At 48.2% G+C, this 17,489-nt stretch overlaps 4 protein-coding genes across 4 annotated transcripts; all 4 read left to right on the top strand.

Annotated features, from left to right (window-relative positions):
* The first annotated feature begins 947 nt into the window (after positions 1-947).
* On the top strand, positions 948-2,676 carry Pmar_PMAR001428 (hypothetical protein). The gene has a single exon (XM_002783534.1). It carries the CDS (start codon positions 985-987, stop codon positions 2,455-2,457), a length of 1,473 nt encoding a protein of 490 aa, XP_002783580.1. The 5' UTR covers positions 948-984; the 3' UTR covers positions 2,458-2,676.
* A 5,167-nt stretch (positions 2,677-7,843) lies between these two features.
* On the top strand, positions 7,844-9,316 carry Pmar_PMAR001427 (hypothetical protein; the record flags this gene model as incomplete). The annotated part of the gene is made up of 1 exon (XM_002783533.1): positions 7,844-9,316. One exon carries the CDS (start codon positions 7,844-7,846, stop codon positions 9,314-9,316), a length of 1,473 nt encoding a protein of 490 aa, XP_002783579.1.
* Positions 9,317-13,210: 3,894 nt separating this feature from the next.
* On the top strand, positions 13,211-14,426 carry Pmar_PMAR001426 (6,7-dimethyl-8-ribityllumazine synthase, putative; the record flags this gene model as incomplete). Its single annotated transcript, XM_002783532.1, has 6 exons — positions 13,211-13,286; positions 13,333-13,438; positions 13,488-13,619; positions 13,926-14,073; positions 14,128-14,240; positions 14,351-14,426. 6 exons carry the CDS (start codon positions 13,211-13,213, stop codon positions 14,424-14,426), a joined length of 651 nt encoding a protein of 216 aa, XP_002783578.1.
* A 1,017-nt stretch (positions 14,427-15,443) lies between these two features.
* On the top strand, positions 15,444-16,466 carry Pmar_PMAR001425 (malate dehydrogenase, putative; the record flags this gene model as incomplete). The annotated part of the gene is made up of 1 exon (XM_002783531.1): positions 15,444-16,466. One exon carries the CDS (start codon positions 15,444-15,446, stop codon positions 16,464-16,466), a length of 1,023 nt encoding a protein of 340 aa, XP_002783577.1.
* Positions 16,467-17,489: the final 1,023 nt, after the last annotated feature.

Below are 17,489 nucleotides of genomic sequence, written 5' to 3'. Positions count from 1 at the left end.
CCTGTTGAGGGTATTCAAGAAGGTTCCAGCAGCTGAATTCGACAACAACAGGTGACAATTTGATGCACAGTTGCACTATTGCTTCGAGCAACGACATGGTTTCACTTGGTGTTTGTTAAGCACTAAGCACTTAAAAACTCGGAGGACTAGAATGTATAATATCCATTCTAGTCCAGCGAGTTTATTGCAGCCCTGGTGACTCTGGAAGCTCGAGTGAAATTGATGATGCGGAAAACACTGCAGCCATTATAGAGGAGTTCGAGAAGTCTCTCATGGAGAGAATTCATCACTGACTGACGTCATTGATTCTGTGTAATGTTGAGTTTTACGGTATTCTTCGAGTTAGATTCCTCTAATCCGAAAGTACAACTCTCGCATGGGGATCAATAAGAATACACCGTTGTGGCGATATGCTGACAGTGTGAGCAAATTCGCGAGTTCTTTGTTTGTTATTATGTACGCTCGTCTTAATAATGACAGCGAAAGACACGATCTTCCACATCCTCGCCGTGGAAACCGGCATGCCATTAGAAGGAACTAGGCTGGCTCTCAATCTGCTGTAGATTATCTACGTGCCAGCAGCCCTGTGCGGGATGGCGACACGGATTTGCTGGAATGCTCCACCATTCATCATGCTCCATCTCACGTCATAAATGAAATGCTCATAAGCGGGTAGGAAACGACTGCACCACTCAGCATTCTGTCATATACAATAGAGTCCACCGCAGCGTGCCCCTCTCAGATTGAAGTACACTAGCTGGTGCACACCGATGCTAGGTTTCTCCACATCCCGAAACGTGAAGGCTGGCTGTGCGGCGGGAGTTGTGCGAGACGTGACGCCGGCACAGTGACGGCAACTTCAAATCCCTCTTCAAAACGTAACCGAAGGAATTCTTTGGGGATTATCATCACTTGAGCCTCGACCATGTCGATGACTTAGAAGTTTCAGTTATTTCACTGTTCCTACCTCTCAACAAGGCACGAATGTCTCGTCTCTCTACTGTCGCAACAATTCTCGGTGCTGCTACTGCCTCCCCCGAGGGCCTCTACTGTGGTAGTGGTAAGTATTGGAATTCCCTCATGTTCAAGGTCAACGAGACCACCGGCACCTTTGCTGCCAGCGGGATCGCTGACAAGGAAGGTGCCTCTCCCTGGTATCTTTCCAGTATTCCCTTCTACATGAACGAAGAGGACACTGCCATGCAAGTCGGTACAAAACCCGAGAATCGTCTACTGTACACCATCGGAGGCTTTGGCTACAAACTGCCTGTCTTCACTAAGTTGCCCTACGACGCCGAGTCCCAGGCCCTCACCCTCACCTACAACGACGATGAGATGGTTTGCAGCCATGACAAGTGCCCTTCTACCCTACCGGGTCATCGCGAGGGGTTCACTGGGCCCGACGGCGCTTACTGCTGCACTGATGGCCTTTACTGGAGCTTCATCATGTTCAGGGTCAACGCCACTACCCAAACCTTTGACGTGAGCGGCATTGCTAACCTACCCAATGCCGCCCCGTTCTACGTGTCTGACCTCTCCTACACTATGAACCAGGAGGATACTGCCATGTTGGTCGACCAGAAGCCAGAGAGCCGTGAGCTCAAGAACATCGGTGGCTTCGATCTGCCCTACCCCATCGACCTCGATTGGATCGAGTTCGACGCCGAACGGCAGCAGATTAGAACTTTCTATGGAGGTGATTATTTGGTATGCACCAACTCGAAGTGCCCCGCTGGATCTCCTAGAAGCCGCGGCCGATTCCTCGCTGATGGTATGTACTGCTGCAGCGACTATAATTTGAAGTCTCTCGTCTTCAAGTTCGACAACGATACTCGCACCTTCGACGTCTCCGCCCTTTCCATGGTCCCTGGGGCCGCTCCTCTCTACATTTCCGATGTCCACTTCCACTTCAGTGAGGATGGCACCAAGATTTTGGTCGATAAGAAGAGCCGGCAACTCCAGATTGGTGGTTTCGGGTATCCCGTCCCTGACTGGAAGGAGTTGGACTTCTCCCCTGAGTCCCAGACCATTACAGTCACGTATAAGGACGATGAGATGAAGTGCACTTACGACCAGTGCCCAGCTGGCTCTCCTCGTGGTCTCGAACGCTCTCTCCCTGATGGTATGTACTGCTGCAGCGGTCGCTACTGGGCGGACTTCTTCTTCGAGTTCAACTATGCTGCTGGTACCATGATAATGTCCGGTATGGCTAACCTCCCCAACGCCGCCCCGTTCCATCTCTCCGACATGCATTTCCACATGAAGTCCAACAACAGGGTGATCCAGATCAGTGAAGGTCGTTCCCTCCGCAGGACTAAGCTCATTGGAGGTTTCGGCTATCCACTCCCCGACTTTAAGACTCCATTGCCCTTCAGCGCTGCTGAAAATAGCATTACGCTAATCTACCGTGATGTAGCAATTGTTTGCACTCCCGAACAATGCCTCATGGAAGAGTAAGCTGATAATTGTCTGGAAGAGTATCCAGGCTGACGTAAAGTCATTTCCCGCTCGGCAGATTCAGCTCGAATCTGCCTTTCTGCGAAATTTGGTGCTGGAACCGTTCGAGCATCAGAGTTCGCCTTCTAGTTTTTCCTTGTGCTTCGACGCATATTTTCCATCTGATCGAGCGCAGCCTAGACTGCTCAGGAGGCTCGTTAGAAACACCTCATTTTTTCAAACTTCTCTTTTTTATCGTGTTATGAGTCAATACGTAAGATTCAGGCAGGTGGTGCATCCATCTTGGGGAACATTCGGTACAGAGCATGCAACAGAACGTTCCCCAGCCGAGGCATGCTCTGTTGCCTTCCTCAGAAGCTGCTTGCTCTCCTTCTTACCGGTTCGGCAACGTCCTTTCAACTCGAGACAACCCTCTACTATGCGATCCTTGTACACTGAAAACGATATTGAGGTTATGTATCGAGAATGCCGTTGAGCAAATATTGGATCGTAAAAGGAAAGAAACCCGGGGAAGTAGATTCTACCGAAATACAACTCGTAGTGGCATAGCCGCCCCGATCAGGGAAGTAGATTCTACCGAAATACAACTCGTAGTGGCATAGCCGCCCCGATCAGGGAAGTAGATTCTACTGAAATACAACTCGTAATGGCATAGCCGCCCCGATCAGGGAAGTAGATTCTACTGAAGTACAACTCGTAGTGGCATAGCCGCCCCGATCAAGGAAGTAGATTCTACTGACATACAACTCGTAGTGGCATAGCCGCCCCGATCAGGGAAGTAGATTCTACTGAAATACAACTCGTAGTGGCATAGCCGCCCCGATCAGGGAAGTAGATTCTACTGAAATACAACTCGTAATGGCATAGCCGCCCCGATCAGGGAAGTAGATTCTACTGAAATACAACTCGTAATGGCATAGCCGCCCCGATCAGGGAAGTAGATTCTACTGAAGTACAACTCGTAGTGGCATAGCCGCCCCGATCAAGGAAGTAGACTCTACTGACATACAACTCGTAATGGCATAGCCGCCCCGATCAGGGAAGTAGATTCTACTGAAATACAACTCGTAGTGGCATAGCCGCCCCGATCAGGGAAGTAGATTCTACTGAAATACAACTCGTAATGGCATAGCCGCCCCGATCAGGGAAGTAGATTCTACTGAAATACAACTCGTAATGGCATAGCCGCCCCGATCAGGGAAGTAGATTCTACTGAAATACAACTCGTAGTGGCATAGCCGCCCCGATCAGGGAAGTACATTCTACTGAAATATAACTCGTAGTGGCATAGCCGCCCCGATCAGGGAAGTAGATTCTACTGAAATACAACTCGTAGTGGCATAGCCGCCCCGATCAGGGAAGTAGATTCTACTGAAATACAACTCGTAGTGGCATAGCCGCCCCGATCAGGGAAGTAGATTCTACTGAAGTACAACTCGTAATGGCATAGCCGCCCCGATCAGGGAAGTAGATTCTACTGAAATACAACTCGTAATGGCATAGCCGCCCCGATCAGGGAAGTAGATTCTACTGGAGTACAACTCGTAATGGCATAGCCGCCCCGATCAGGGAAGCAGATTCTACTGAAGTACAACTCGTAATGGCATAGCCGCCCCGGTCAGGGAAGTAGATTCTGCTGAAGTGCAACTCGTAGTGGCATAGCCGCCCCACTTGGAGGAAATGATCTTATTAAGAGGGACATGCCGGAGACAAGCTCGTCCCAAATAGCAGTATATTGGTGCCACTTCAATTCCTCCTTCATCCGCCATCATCAACACTTTCCATTCAACCAACCCCCATCACTGAGACTCATATCTGCTCTTTCGGTTAATCAGTCAGTCCTCCTGAGCTATCTCGAGGAGCATAGAGCCCATGAAGAGTCGTCAAAACAACCTCACTATTCTTATAGTTACGATCTGCTGAAGAGGCGGGAGGCAAAGTGTTTTTCGAGAGGTTTTCTCAACGTTGATAAGAGTCCTTAGAGGCGGGGACTTACCCCCCCCCCCCGGTTTTGACCATCGCTTGCAGACGAGACGTCATGGTCACATATCGTACAGTGATGCAGACGTCGAGTTGTACTTTTACTTCCTGGGAGGAGTCTATCCTTACCCCTTACTTAACAAGGAGGAATGTCCCAAACCCGTCAGAACAGGCAGACCCACGAAGCTGGCCGAATTGTGTGATGGGCCAAAGGGTGTATGGAAACACATACTAAACCCAACAGTAAATCCATAAGTCATTGAGACTGAGTTCAACGATACAGAGAAAGTCTTCCCTCATGATATTGCTCGTACGGTCCTCGTTGCCTATGGTGCGGGAGTATGGGATGCGGCGTATTGTGGTAACGTTACTGCGTTCGGCAGAGAATTTTGGGGAATTCTGCGACTTATAAAAGGTTCTGGTCAGCCTACGAGTAAATTCCTGGTCAGAAACGTGGGAGCTGGTTAAACCATCCTGGTTTTGGTACTGATGAACACGTTAAGGAGAACGCTGCATATAACGCTGAGATGCTGAGTTCAGCTCGAGAGGTCTTTGGTGACGCTGGTGTTGGTATTATTCCTTTTTATAAGGTGTCCCGGGGGAGGCCAGACACAACTCACGATGGTCCGCTTGACCAGATCGAGCTTCTACTTTTCTTGACTCTTTTTTCGCGGGTTTAGCTACGAGATTTTCCTGTGATCTAAAATTTCGCGCTCAACCGGAACGACTATGACTCTGTTTTCACTATCTCATTGCAGATTTGTCTACGTATTTCTCCTGGAGGCCAGCCCAAGAAGGCTCGGTTGGGAAGAGCTTAGTCGCCTCAGCTCATCGTTCCGTGGTGTTCGATTCGACTTAATGAGAACTTCATAATATGCAGGACTTGCTTTGCGCGTTTCAGCTTCTTGCTCCATTTTCGCGCGAGGGACCTCCATGACTCTTCAGCTTTATTATCGAATTGATAGTATCAGCTAATGACAACAATCATATTATGAACCAGTCGCACCTGCAGAACATCTTTGCTGGCCTACGACTCGTAGGCTACGACAAAAGATAGGTTCCTCCTATTGCCGTCCATCTACGAATCGTCAAGTTTTCAATCAATAATTGACAATTATATCGTCGTACGAGTAACGCACCCAGGCTGGGTGACCCAGGGCATCAATATGCACCTTCCCATTCCATGAGAGAACGTCCGTGCCGTAGTATGATACTACTAGCACCCCGGTCTGTCATGTGTATCCACAATCATCCTATTCGCTTTGCTAGGGTCCTCCAATCACAGCACAAACAACATCAGCTTGACAGACACGATAATGATATCGGAATAACTGATGTCATCCAAGGCCAGCGAGTATGTACAGCATGATAATCAACAGTACACGAGGGAATAGTGCGCCATTCGGCTACACTGAGTCAAGCATAAGGCATGCTATCCTGCTTCATACTGGCGTCTGCTAGGCCCTCTAGCATGATCCACTTCAGCTGGCAAGAGGAAATATAATCCCGATGCCGGCCCACCATTCGACTCCCTGGGAGCTGCTCTCAGATAATTCGAGTCATGTTAACTCTCCACATGGGAGCTAGAGGACCTCCCTGACCTACGGCTATGACGCTTCCCGTTTTTTTCCTGGATACTATGCAACAAACACGAGCACGCGTTAGTACTTATAAGACCCTAGGGATTTCTGCTCCTAAGAGCACACTTGGATCATTACGCTCGAGATAAGTGTGTGCCACGAAGTTCACGGCTTGAGCATATGATCACATATTGTGCATTCTTCTCACCGTTCGATCATCAATCCCTTTGAGAATAACTGGCGATGAAACATCGTCACGGTCCACTCTAGACTCGCCAGAGGCATCGACAACATCATGTGTTCCTTTGTTTTCCCCCCGCAATGTTTTTCGCAAGAGGATCTCTGCTCGTCACACGCTAAAGAGCATCTTCATCTCATCACTCATCCGACCTGCCTCCCGGCTTTCAGGTGCTAGAAGTATGATGAATCCTTCCAACTCAAATTCCCCTTTTGTCTTTCCCCATCCAAACATATCCCTCTTCACTCCTTACTTCTCACAGCGCACTCCCTATCAGCTTTATTCTCGTCATATCCCTCGGTGAAAAACACTGATTCGGAACAAATCGGCGAGACCTCAGGTTGTTTGGTTCTCATTGCATACAATGTGTGTGCCGGATTTCCTCCCAAGAAATTCCTCATGTGAGTTGCGCTGCACGTGGCTGTGGAAGTTCCCAATGTAATTTGTGTACAGGCGTTCTGCTCCCGAGCTCCGACTCGCCGGATGCGTATGGTACGACTAGCTGTCATTACTGCTTATGAATTGATAGCAGATTGGTATCGCAATTCTAATTGGAAAGCGGATGGCTCATCGAATGAGCATTCCTTTGTATGTACGAATTATGAAAAGCTCAGAATTCCTTGATAAGAGTCCCGCATCCTCCCTAAAACCACATACCTATGCTCCTCAGCAAACACACAATCATCAGCGTCTTCGATCAATTATAGACGAGCTCACGGAACCTAGTGACACCTATGAAGAAATTGGCGGGCGAGCCTGAAGGTGCTGTTGCTTGTTCGTGGCTCACAGTAGACAACACGAGTCGGAAGGATGCACGTATGTGCATAGCTAATCACCCACCCCCCCGAATAGATTAAGACGGAGGTCTTTCCAACTCCTTCTGACTCGTGTTATCTACTATGAGCCACGGCCAAGCAACAGGTACCCGACAAGGCTCAGATTCCCCCACACGGAGCCTCCGGTGTGAAGACACTTGGACGCACGATTCGATAATGAGCCGTCCAAGTTGGACGGTCCAACGCACCGACTCCACCACAAATCGTTATGCCCGAAACGGCTTTTGCCTCGAAAGACACGATCGTCCACATCCTCGCCGTGGAAACCGGTATGCCATTAGAAGACTGAGAAGAAACTAGGCTGGCTCTCAATCTGCTGTAGATTATCTACGTGCCAGCAGCCCTGTGCGGGATGGCGACACGGATTTGCTGGAATGCTCCACCATTCCTCATGCTCCATCTCACGTCATAAATGAAATGCTCATAAGCGGGTAGGAAACGACTGCACCACTCAGCATTCTGTCATATACAATAGAGTCCACCGCAGCGTGCCCCTCTCAGATTGAAGTACACTAGCTGGTGCACACCGATGCCAGGTTTCTCCACATCCCGAAACGTGACGGCTGGCTGTGCGGCGGGAGTTGTGCGAGACGTCACGTCACGTAACTCATGTGACGCCGTCACGGTGACGGCAACTTCAAATCCCTCTTCACAACGTAACCGAAGGAATTCTTTGGGGATTATCATCACTCGAGCCTCAACCATGTCGATGACTTAGAAGTTTCAGTTATTTCACTGTTCCTACCTCTCAAATGTCTCGTCTCTCTACTGTCGCAACAATCCTCGGTGCTGCTGCTGCCTCCCCCGAGGGCCTCTACTGTGGTAGTGGCAAGTATTGGAATTCCCTCATGTTCAAGGTCAACGAGACCACCGGCACCTTTGCTGCCAGCGGGATCGCTGACAAGGAGGGTGCCTCTCCCTGGTATCTTTCGAGTATTCCCTTCTACATGAACGAAGATGACACTGCCATGCAAGTCGGTACAAAACCCGAGAATCGTCTACTGTACACCATCGGAGGCTTTGGCTACAAACTGCCTATCCTTACTGAGTTGCCCTACGACGCCGAGTCCCAGGCCCTCACTCTCACCTTCAACGACGATGAGATGGTTTGCAGCCATGACAAGTGCCCTTCTACCCTACCGGATCATCGCGAGGGGTTCACTGGGCCCGACGGCGCTTACTGCTGCACTGATGGCTTTTACTGGAGCTTTATCATGTTCAGGGTCAACGCCACTACCCAAACCTTTGACGTGAGCGGCATTGCTAACCTCCCCAATGCTGCCCCGTTCTACGTGTCTGACCTCTCCTACACTATGAACCAGGAGGATACTGCCATGTTGGTCGACCAGAAGCCAGAGAGCCGTGAGCTCAAGAACATCGGTGGCTTCGATCTGCCCTACCCCATCGACCTCGATCGGATCGAGTTCGACGCCGAATGGCAGCAGATTAGAACTTTCTATGGAGATGATTATTTGGTATGTACCAACTCGAAGTGCCCCGCTGGATCTCCTAGAAGCCGCGGCCGATTCCTCGCTGATGGTATGTACTGCTGCAGCGACTATAATTTGAAGTCTCTCGTCTTCAAGTTCGACAACGATACTCGCACCTTCGACGTCTCCGCCCTCTCCACGGTCCCTGGGGCCGCTCCTCTCTACATTTCCGATGTCCACTTCCACTTCAGTGAGGATGGCACCCAGATTTTGGTCGATAAGAAGAGCCGGCAACTCCAGATTGGTGGTTTCGGGTATCCCGTCCCTGACTGGAAGGAGTTGGACTTCTCCCCTGAGTCCCAGACCATTACAGTCACGTATAAGGGAGATGAGATGAAGTGCACTTACGACCAGTGCCCAGCTGGCTCTCCTCGTGGTGTCGAACGCTCTCTCCCTGATGGTATGTACTGCTGCAGCGGTCGCTACTGGACGGACTTCTTCTTCGAGTTCAACTATGTTGCTGGTACCATGATTATGTCCGGTATGGCTAACCTCCCCAACGTTGCCCCGTTCCATCTCTCCGACATGCATTTCCACATGAAGCCCAACAACAGGGTGATCCAGATCAGTGAAGGTCGTTCCCTCCGCAGGACTCAGCTTATTGGAGGTTTCGGCTATCCACTCCCCGACTTCAAGACTCCATTGCCCTTCAGCGCTGCTGAAAATAGCATTACGCTAATCTACCGTGATGTAGCAATTGTTTGCACTCCCGAACAGTGCCTCATGGAAGAGTAAGCTGATAATTGTCTGGAAGAGTAACTAGGCTTACGCAAAGTAATTTCCTGCTCGGCAGATTCAGCTCGAATCTCCCTCTCTGCGAAATTTGGTGCTGGAACCGTTCGAGCACCAGAGTTCGCTTTCTAGTTTTTTCTTGTGCTTCGACGCATATTTTCCATCTGATCGAGCGCAGTCTAAACACCTCACTGAGGAGTCCTCAGGAGGCTCGATAGGGACACCTCATTTTTTCGAACTTCTCTTTTTTATCGTGTTATGAGTCAATACGTGAGATTCGGGCAGGTGGTGCATTTATCTTGGGGAACATTCGGTACAGAGCATGCAACAGAACGTTCCCCAGCCGAGGCATGCTCTGTTGCCTTCCTCAGAAGCTGCTTGCTCTCCTTCTTACCGGTTCGGCAACGTCCTTTCAACTCGAGACAACCCTCTACTATGCGATCCTTGTACACTGAAAACGATATTGAGGTTATGTATCGAGAATGCTGTTGAGCAAATATTGGATCGTAAAAGGAAAGAAACCCAAGGAAGTAGATTCTAATGAAATATAACTCGTAGTGGCATAGCCGCCCCGATCAAGGAAGTAGATTCTACTGAAATACAACTCGTAGTGGCATAGCCGCCCCGATCAAGGAAGTAGATTCTACTGACATACAACTCGTAGTGGCATAGCCGCCCCGATCAAGGAAGTAGATTCTACTGACATACAACTCGTAGTGGCATAGCCGCCCCGATCAAGGAAGTAGATTCTACTGACATACAACTCGTAGTGGCATAGCCGCCCCGATCAAGGAAGTAGATTCTACTGAAATACAACTCGTAGTGGCATAGCCGCCCCGATCAAGGAAGTAGATTCTACTGACATACAACTCGTAGTGGCATAGCCGCCCCGATCAAGGAAGTAGATTCTACTGCAATACAACTCGTAGTGGCATAGCCGCCCCGATCAAGGAAGTAGATTCTACTGAAATACAACTCGTAGTGGCATAGCCGCCCCGATCAAGGAAGTAGATTCTACTGACATACAACTCGTAGTGGCATAGCCGCCCCGATCAAGGAAGTAGATTCTACTGAAATACAACTCGTAGTGGCATAGCCGCCCCGATCAAGGAAGTAGATTCTACTGAAATACAACTCGTAGTGGCATAGCCGCCCCGATCAAGGAAGTAGATTCTACTGACATACAACTCGTAGTGGCATAGCCGCCCCGATCAAGGAAGTAGATTCTACTGAAATACAACTCGTAGTGGCATAGCCGCCCCGATCAAGGAAGTAGATTCTACTGACATACAACTCGTAGTGGCATAGCCGCCCCGATCAGGGAAGTAGATCCTACTGAAATACAACTCGTAGTGGCATAGCCGCCCCGATCAAGGAAGTAGATTCTACTGAAATACAACTCGTAGTGGCATAGCCGCCCCGATCAGGGAAGTAGATTCTACTGACATACAACTCGTAGTGGCATAGCCGCCCCGATCAAGGAAGTAGATTCTACTGACATACAACTCGTAGTGGCATAGCCGCCCCGATCAGGGAAGTAGATCCTACTGAAATACAACTCGTAGTGGCATAGCCGCCCCGATCAGGGAAGTAGATCCTACTGAAATACAACTCGTAGTGGCATAGCCGCCCCGATCAAGGAAGTAGATTCTACTGAAAAACAACTCGTAGTGGCATAGCCGCCCCACTAGGAGGAAATGATCTTATCAAGAGGGACATGCCGGAGACAAGCTCGTCCCAAATAGCAGTATATTGATGCCACTTCAATTCCTCCTTCATCCGCCATCATCAACACTTTCCATTCAACCAACCCCCATCACTGAGACTCATATCTGCTCTTTCGGTTAATCAGTCAGTCCTCCTGAGCTATCTCGAGGAGCATAGAGCCCATGAAGAGTCGTCAAAACAACCTCACTATTCTTATAGGTACGACCTGCTGAAGAGGCGGGAGGCAGGTATTCTTACTAGGATTTTTCTGATAGGTTATTCCAGCGGTTAGACTGCTATACCAATAGCGAACGCTCATTTTCCATTTCCTTCTCCAAATAAACCTCAGTGAGCTCATTAACAACCGCGTCATTCAGGGGTTCACTCTGCTCAGCCAAACGAGCTGCCAGGCTTATCGCGGACCGCGCAAGACAATCTGGTAGCTTGCCGGCTTGACGGCGCCGCGCTTGCTGCACACCGGATCGATCTCACACGTGCAATTTCTTTTCACGCAGTTGCATGGTGGTGCACTGACTTTTTTGGTGGTCGATTCAACAACGCAACACGAACAACTCATTCGGTGATGGGTTTTCTTGCTGTGGTCAATTTACGAGGCCATATATGCCCCTTGTCAGCGCTTACAACCTTCCTCTGTTTTGCAGCTCTATCTTGTACAATAAGGAAGACTATTGTCTATTACACTTGGGGTTCGATTGAATTTAACACTACTACTGATCTGAGCCCTTCAACTGTTGCTCATTCCAAAGAGGCTTGCGAACCGCATAAGGAACCATCAGCTCTAACAGAGCCACTTAAGCTGGTCCGTAAGACTGATCTCGAGAAGTGGTCAAAAAACTTCAACACATATGCGTCCCTTGACTATGACTATTCTAATCTTCGAGCAGTTGGCTCCTGCGTCGATCCAAGGCGGTTTCGATGGGTAACAAATAAGGAATGTGAGCATGGTGACAACACAACACTTCCGCAGTGTGTCACCATCCAAGACAAAGAAGAGCCGACTGTCTTCGCTAAGATGTTGGGTAAGATCAGTTTTGCCCTATCTTGCCCTTGCAAACGGATGATTGCTTATACTGGTAGCGCTATGAGGCGAATACTAAAGCAGCGAGCCATTGAACTTGGTATAGATAAAGTCCAACTAGTCTTCGTGGGTGAAAGTGTTTTTCGAGAGGTTTTCTCAACGTTGATAAGAGTCCTTAGAGGCGGGGACTTACCCCCCGGTTTTGACCATCGCTTGCAAACGAGACGTCATGGTCACATATCGTACAGTGATGCAGACGTCGAGTTGTACTTTTACTTCCTGGGAGGAGTCTATCCTTACCCCTTACTTAACAAGGAGGAATGTCCTAAGCCGATCAGAACAGGCAGACCCACGAAGCTGGCCGAATTGTGTGATGGGCCGAAGGGTGTATGGAAACACATACTAAACCCAACAGTAAATCCATTAGTCATTGAGACTGAGTTCAACGACACAGAGAAAGTCTTCCCTCATGATATTGCTCGTACGGTCCTCGTTGCCTATGGTGCGGGAGTATGGGATGCGGCGTATTGTGGTAACGTCACTGCGTTCGGCAGAGAATTTCGGGAAATTCTGCGACTTATAAGAGATTCTGGTCAGCCTACGAGTAAATTCCTGGTCAGAAACGTGGGGGCTGGTTTTGGTACTGATGAACACGTTAAGGAAAACGCTGCGTATAACGCTGAGTTGCTGAGTTCAGTTCGAGACGTCTTTGGTGACGCTGGTGTTGGTATTATTCCTTTCTATGAAGTGTCTCGGGGGAGGCCAGATTCAACTCACGATGGTCTCCACTTTACTTGTAAGAAATGGAAGCATTGTGTAGAAAGACCGGACCTTGTGACGGTGTATTGGTGGGTTATTAATATGGTGATGGAACATATTGACAAGCAACGATGAGAGAAAATTGCAGCTATTAGATAGTTATCATGATCATGCCCTTTTTACCACAATTTTTGTCGTGTTGTAGTATATACGGTGTTGGGAGAATATACATTCACTCTTTGCAGCTGAGCTCAGGGGTTGTCTCACTAATTGTAAATCTTCACACACGAACTCGGGTGGAAGTATATAGAAACCAACCGTGTCACCAACACACATGTGTATATTTTTACACACTGAGTAAACAGTGTTATTTTTTCATAGTCATCACCACTATGGCTGAGATGAGAGTGTCGAATGAGTTCGACACTCTGTTCCCCGTTGATATGGATCTGTCATCCTTACGAATAGGTAACCCGAGTGCCGCAACATGGTTTGGTTATGCAGTCCTTGGTAGTCGTCGTGGAGAGCTCTGAGAATCGGCTCATAGTAAAATCAATAAGGAAGGACTTTGAAGAAAAACTCGCAGTATATAACAATGCCGAGCTCAACGTTGATGAAGTGTGAGTTCATTACGAGCCTCAGTACGCGGGAGCTTCTAACCGTTTGTAGATACGTCCCGAGTGCATGGCATATCCCCTATGCCGTGCAGGAGATACTACAACAACACGGTCAACGGTTCGAGCCCTTCCCGATTGTCGTTGTTTTGGCATGCCTTATTGAAGAAAGCTCTACAGACTTCAGGTCATCACTTTGTGGAGTTCCACCTGTCATTTGAAAAACATATTTCATAATTCGCTTCGAGAATCGCTTGGGAGTGTTCACTTCATATCACGAATATCGCGTTTTTCACATGGAGTATCACGCCACTTCGTGTAGAAGGATGAAGCTCCAATGTTGGAGGAATATATATATTCGTTTACTTCACTAATCATGCAAGTTCACGTACGAGTGCAGGAGTAGAAGTGTACAGAAAAATTCTCAAAGTTTCATCAGAATTCACGGAGTTGAGCGTGCGCATATTTTTGTTATTGTTCTGGTCCACTTCAGGATGCTATGTGATAACGTATCGTACGGTCTAATGCGGATCAGCCTTGACCATAAAGTGCCGATAGTTAACGGCATGCTGATGACATCAACAGAGTTGCAAGCAGAGAGAAGATGCGCGGGTCGGAGTAACGCCTTGACAGGGAACACTGTAAGATTATTGTTGTTGTTGAAACGACTGTTGATTAGCTATGACGTGATTCAGGAGACCTTCGGGGGAGAGTTAGCGACTGAGGCGATTTGTATAGGAGGAATTAAGAGAGTTGTGAAGAACTTAGATGCTGATGAGGATATTAAGACGGAAGATTCTGATATATTGTGATCTACGAATTTCGTGTGTATTTGTGTTATAAGTATCACAGTGGGGAGTAGTGCGACCGTTACGCTGGCCAACCCGACCTGGCATGTGCTTTAATACGTTGTTGTAGGTTCTACGTTGGTGGCATACGGATATTCAATCAACCGGCGGCAGACCTCGTCATTCGCGGTTGGGCTTCTCAGTGACTCGTTGACCACACGAGTGTTCGTGCGCAGTAACATAAGCTCCGCTCGCTTCGCTCCTTCCGCAATTTCTCGATAGTTGTATTGTGAGTAAGATCTTTCCATAGTAACGTTGATATGCATGGAGTGTAGACTAGCTTGCGGGGTGCGGGGGTGATAATACAGCTGGAGGAGAATCCTAAGGATACCACTCCTCGTCCACTTTCGCGCTACCTCTACCCCTCTTTTTCAGCTGTCTTATATCCCTATACCCTTGTACATCTATCTAGCTATTCGGCATTTGGATTTTTTCCAGGCGACCCCTCCCGAACGCTCCCTTTGCTGAAGGGGAATCAATCGACGATTTCAAGTCCTCGGATTTCGAGTTTATCGGCTACAACCCATGAGGGAAGAGATGACGGCTTCGTCGTACTCTTTGTAAAGCTTGTTAATAATGATCACTACTGCATTATGAAATCTATCTCTGATTATTCTCGGCGTTGCGTTACTGAAGTTCTTGTGAGATCTGTCGACAAGCGTTGTGAAATTGATACCGCAATACAGAGAGGTCCGGGGCTAGTCTTACCCTGAGGTCTGGAAGATGCCATTTTCGGTATGGTTTCCCTAATTTTGTTGACGAGGCAGTAGATTGATGGGAAGGCCTTAATTGATGATTACAGTATGTAGATGTACCAGCGGCCTGGGAGTCGTTACTCCCATCAAAAGGTTGAGACTGGTGTAGTTAGCCGCAACTCTGAGTGGTTTCTCCTACACTCTTCGTGAGACATCTTTACGATGATGACCTTTTCGGTTTTGTGTGGCAGAAAAGATATGAAAGACTCCTTGTGAGTTCCATTGTCTACTGATAGAACACTCTAGTACCGATTGTGACACCGGAGTGGAGGATATTTGCGTGGGAAGATTCGTTTTTAAGCTGCGTAGAGCTGTGGGAAATATATCAGCTGTTTACATTGGTATTCGTATTATTGTACAGTATTTGGTTGTTTGTAGGTTTTACAATTTTCCAAACTCTTTATTATAATGTCATCTATTACTACTACTTGTAAGAATACTATGAAAGTGACTTTAATCGGTGCTTCCGGTGCCATTGGTATGCCTCTTTCATTGTTGTTGAAGTTGAACCCTCTGATCACGGAGTTGGCTCTTTATGATGTCCATCAGGCTCGTATACCCGTTCCTGGTATTGCTGCTGATAATTCTCATATCAACACTCCGGCTAAGGTGAGAGGATATGTCGATGCTGAGCATCTCCCTGAGGCTGTCACTGGAAGCAACGTCATCATTGTATGTGCTGGTATTGCTCAAAAACCCGGTATGTCTCGTGAGGATCTCTTTGGTGTTGATGCCGGTATAATGCGTGACATCGCAACAACTTGTGCTAAATATGCCCCGAATGCTATGATGTGCATCATGTCGAATCCCGAGACTTCACTCGTTCCTCTCACTGCTGAGATCTATAAGAAGGCCGGAGTCTATGACCGTAAGAAGCTCCTCGGCATCACAACTCTCGATGTGACTCGTGCTCGAACCTTCTATGCAGAAGCTACTGGTCTTGATGTTGAGAAGGTTCATGTTCCTGTTGTCGGTGGTCACGGTGGCTGTGCTATTCTTGCTCTCTTCTCGCATGCTACACCTTTTGTAAAGTTGGATGAGAACACCATCAAGGCTTTGGATGAACATGTCCAGACTGCTGTCACTGAAGTCGTCGATGCTCTCGCTGGTGCAGGTTCGGCCTCTCTGTCTATGGCATACTCTGCTGCTGAGTTCATCGATACTGTCATCCGTGGTTTACAACAACAAGGAGGAGGAGACTACCAGCAGCAGAAGAAGGCCACGCCGTCTGCCTGCGCCTACGTCAACTGGCCTTATCAAGGGTGTGAGTTCTTCGCCCAGGTTACCAGCTTTGGTCCCGAGGGTATCGAAGGTGTACAGCCGATCGACAACTTAAGTCCATTTGAAGAAAAGAGGATGGTCGAAACTGTCAATAAGGTGAAGGGAGATGTGGAGAAAGGTATGGCTTACGTTGAGGCCCACCAGAATTAACCTGTCTTATATTCAACAAAAAGCAATAACAATTGTTATTTTGTAATCACTACACTTGTCTAGCCTTATCAGACTTACTGGGCCTCTCTAGTCATCTTGTTTTCATCGAATGAAGCGGAGTGATATTCCGTTGCATATAATTTGATGTATGAGAGACCCGATTCAGTATTAGAGTGATGCTCTATTCTTAACTATGATATGTATTGAGTTTGAGTCTTACAAACAGAGGTTATTCTAAATTTCCAAAATTGCAGTTGATTTGAATGTTCATGTTCATCATCGGCGTGGAAGTTTCTCCCTTTAATCTCCCCAAAGCCCAGGTTTCTCAATATCATTTCCTAATATTCCATATCCGTGGGATGTGGAGGTCGGCCGCCAAAGAAGTGTCGACTGGACTCCAGGCATTGGAGAGCACCACCTAGGCGAGCCTACTCCTCCTAATGGACACGATGTTCAACTGCAGCGTTCAGCTTGCACCTCAGCAATGCAGCAGCATCGGACTCCAGTCGAAACCTCTTTTGGATGACCTCCGCATCCTGAGGTATTTCCATATTAACATGTGCTGTATCATCAATTGCCGCCTCTTAGACTTCCAATCGATCGGTTCTCCTTAATCGTGTTACGGTTTTGCCTGAAGCACCAACACGAAGTCGGTCGTTGCGGACGCATGTAACCTTCGACATTTGAGACTATGTTCTGCTCACATAATGGAATACCGAGTGTTCGCTGGCTTTAGTACATTACTACTGTTGTATTCTACAACTGCTGCGAGATAGTACAGCGGCCTAAACTGTCACTACCCCTAACCTCTCAATACTCTACATTCATGTCCCTCACAACCTCTGAGACACAATGATAAAAATCCAGTCACAGTCGATGGGTGTATACCATGCCCGGCCGGCCGCCGTGCATACCCGAGCGGACCTGGACGTGGCACACCCACTGGTTTCACAATCATAACGCTAAATTCAATCCCAACAATCATGGTCGTCCCATAGACGCGACCATCCGCATCGGTATTCA

This window comes from Perkinsus marinus (assembly GCF_000006405.1).
Source record: "Perkinsus marinus ATCC 50983 genomic scaffold scf_1104296936976, whole genome shotgun sequence".
Taxonomy (NCBI): Eukaryota; Perkinsozoa; order Perkinsida; family Perkinsidae; genus Perkinsus; species Perkinsus marinus.
Note: the sequence above shows the minus strand (reverse complement) of the source record. Positions and strands in the feature narration are given on the sequence as shown.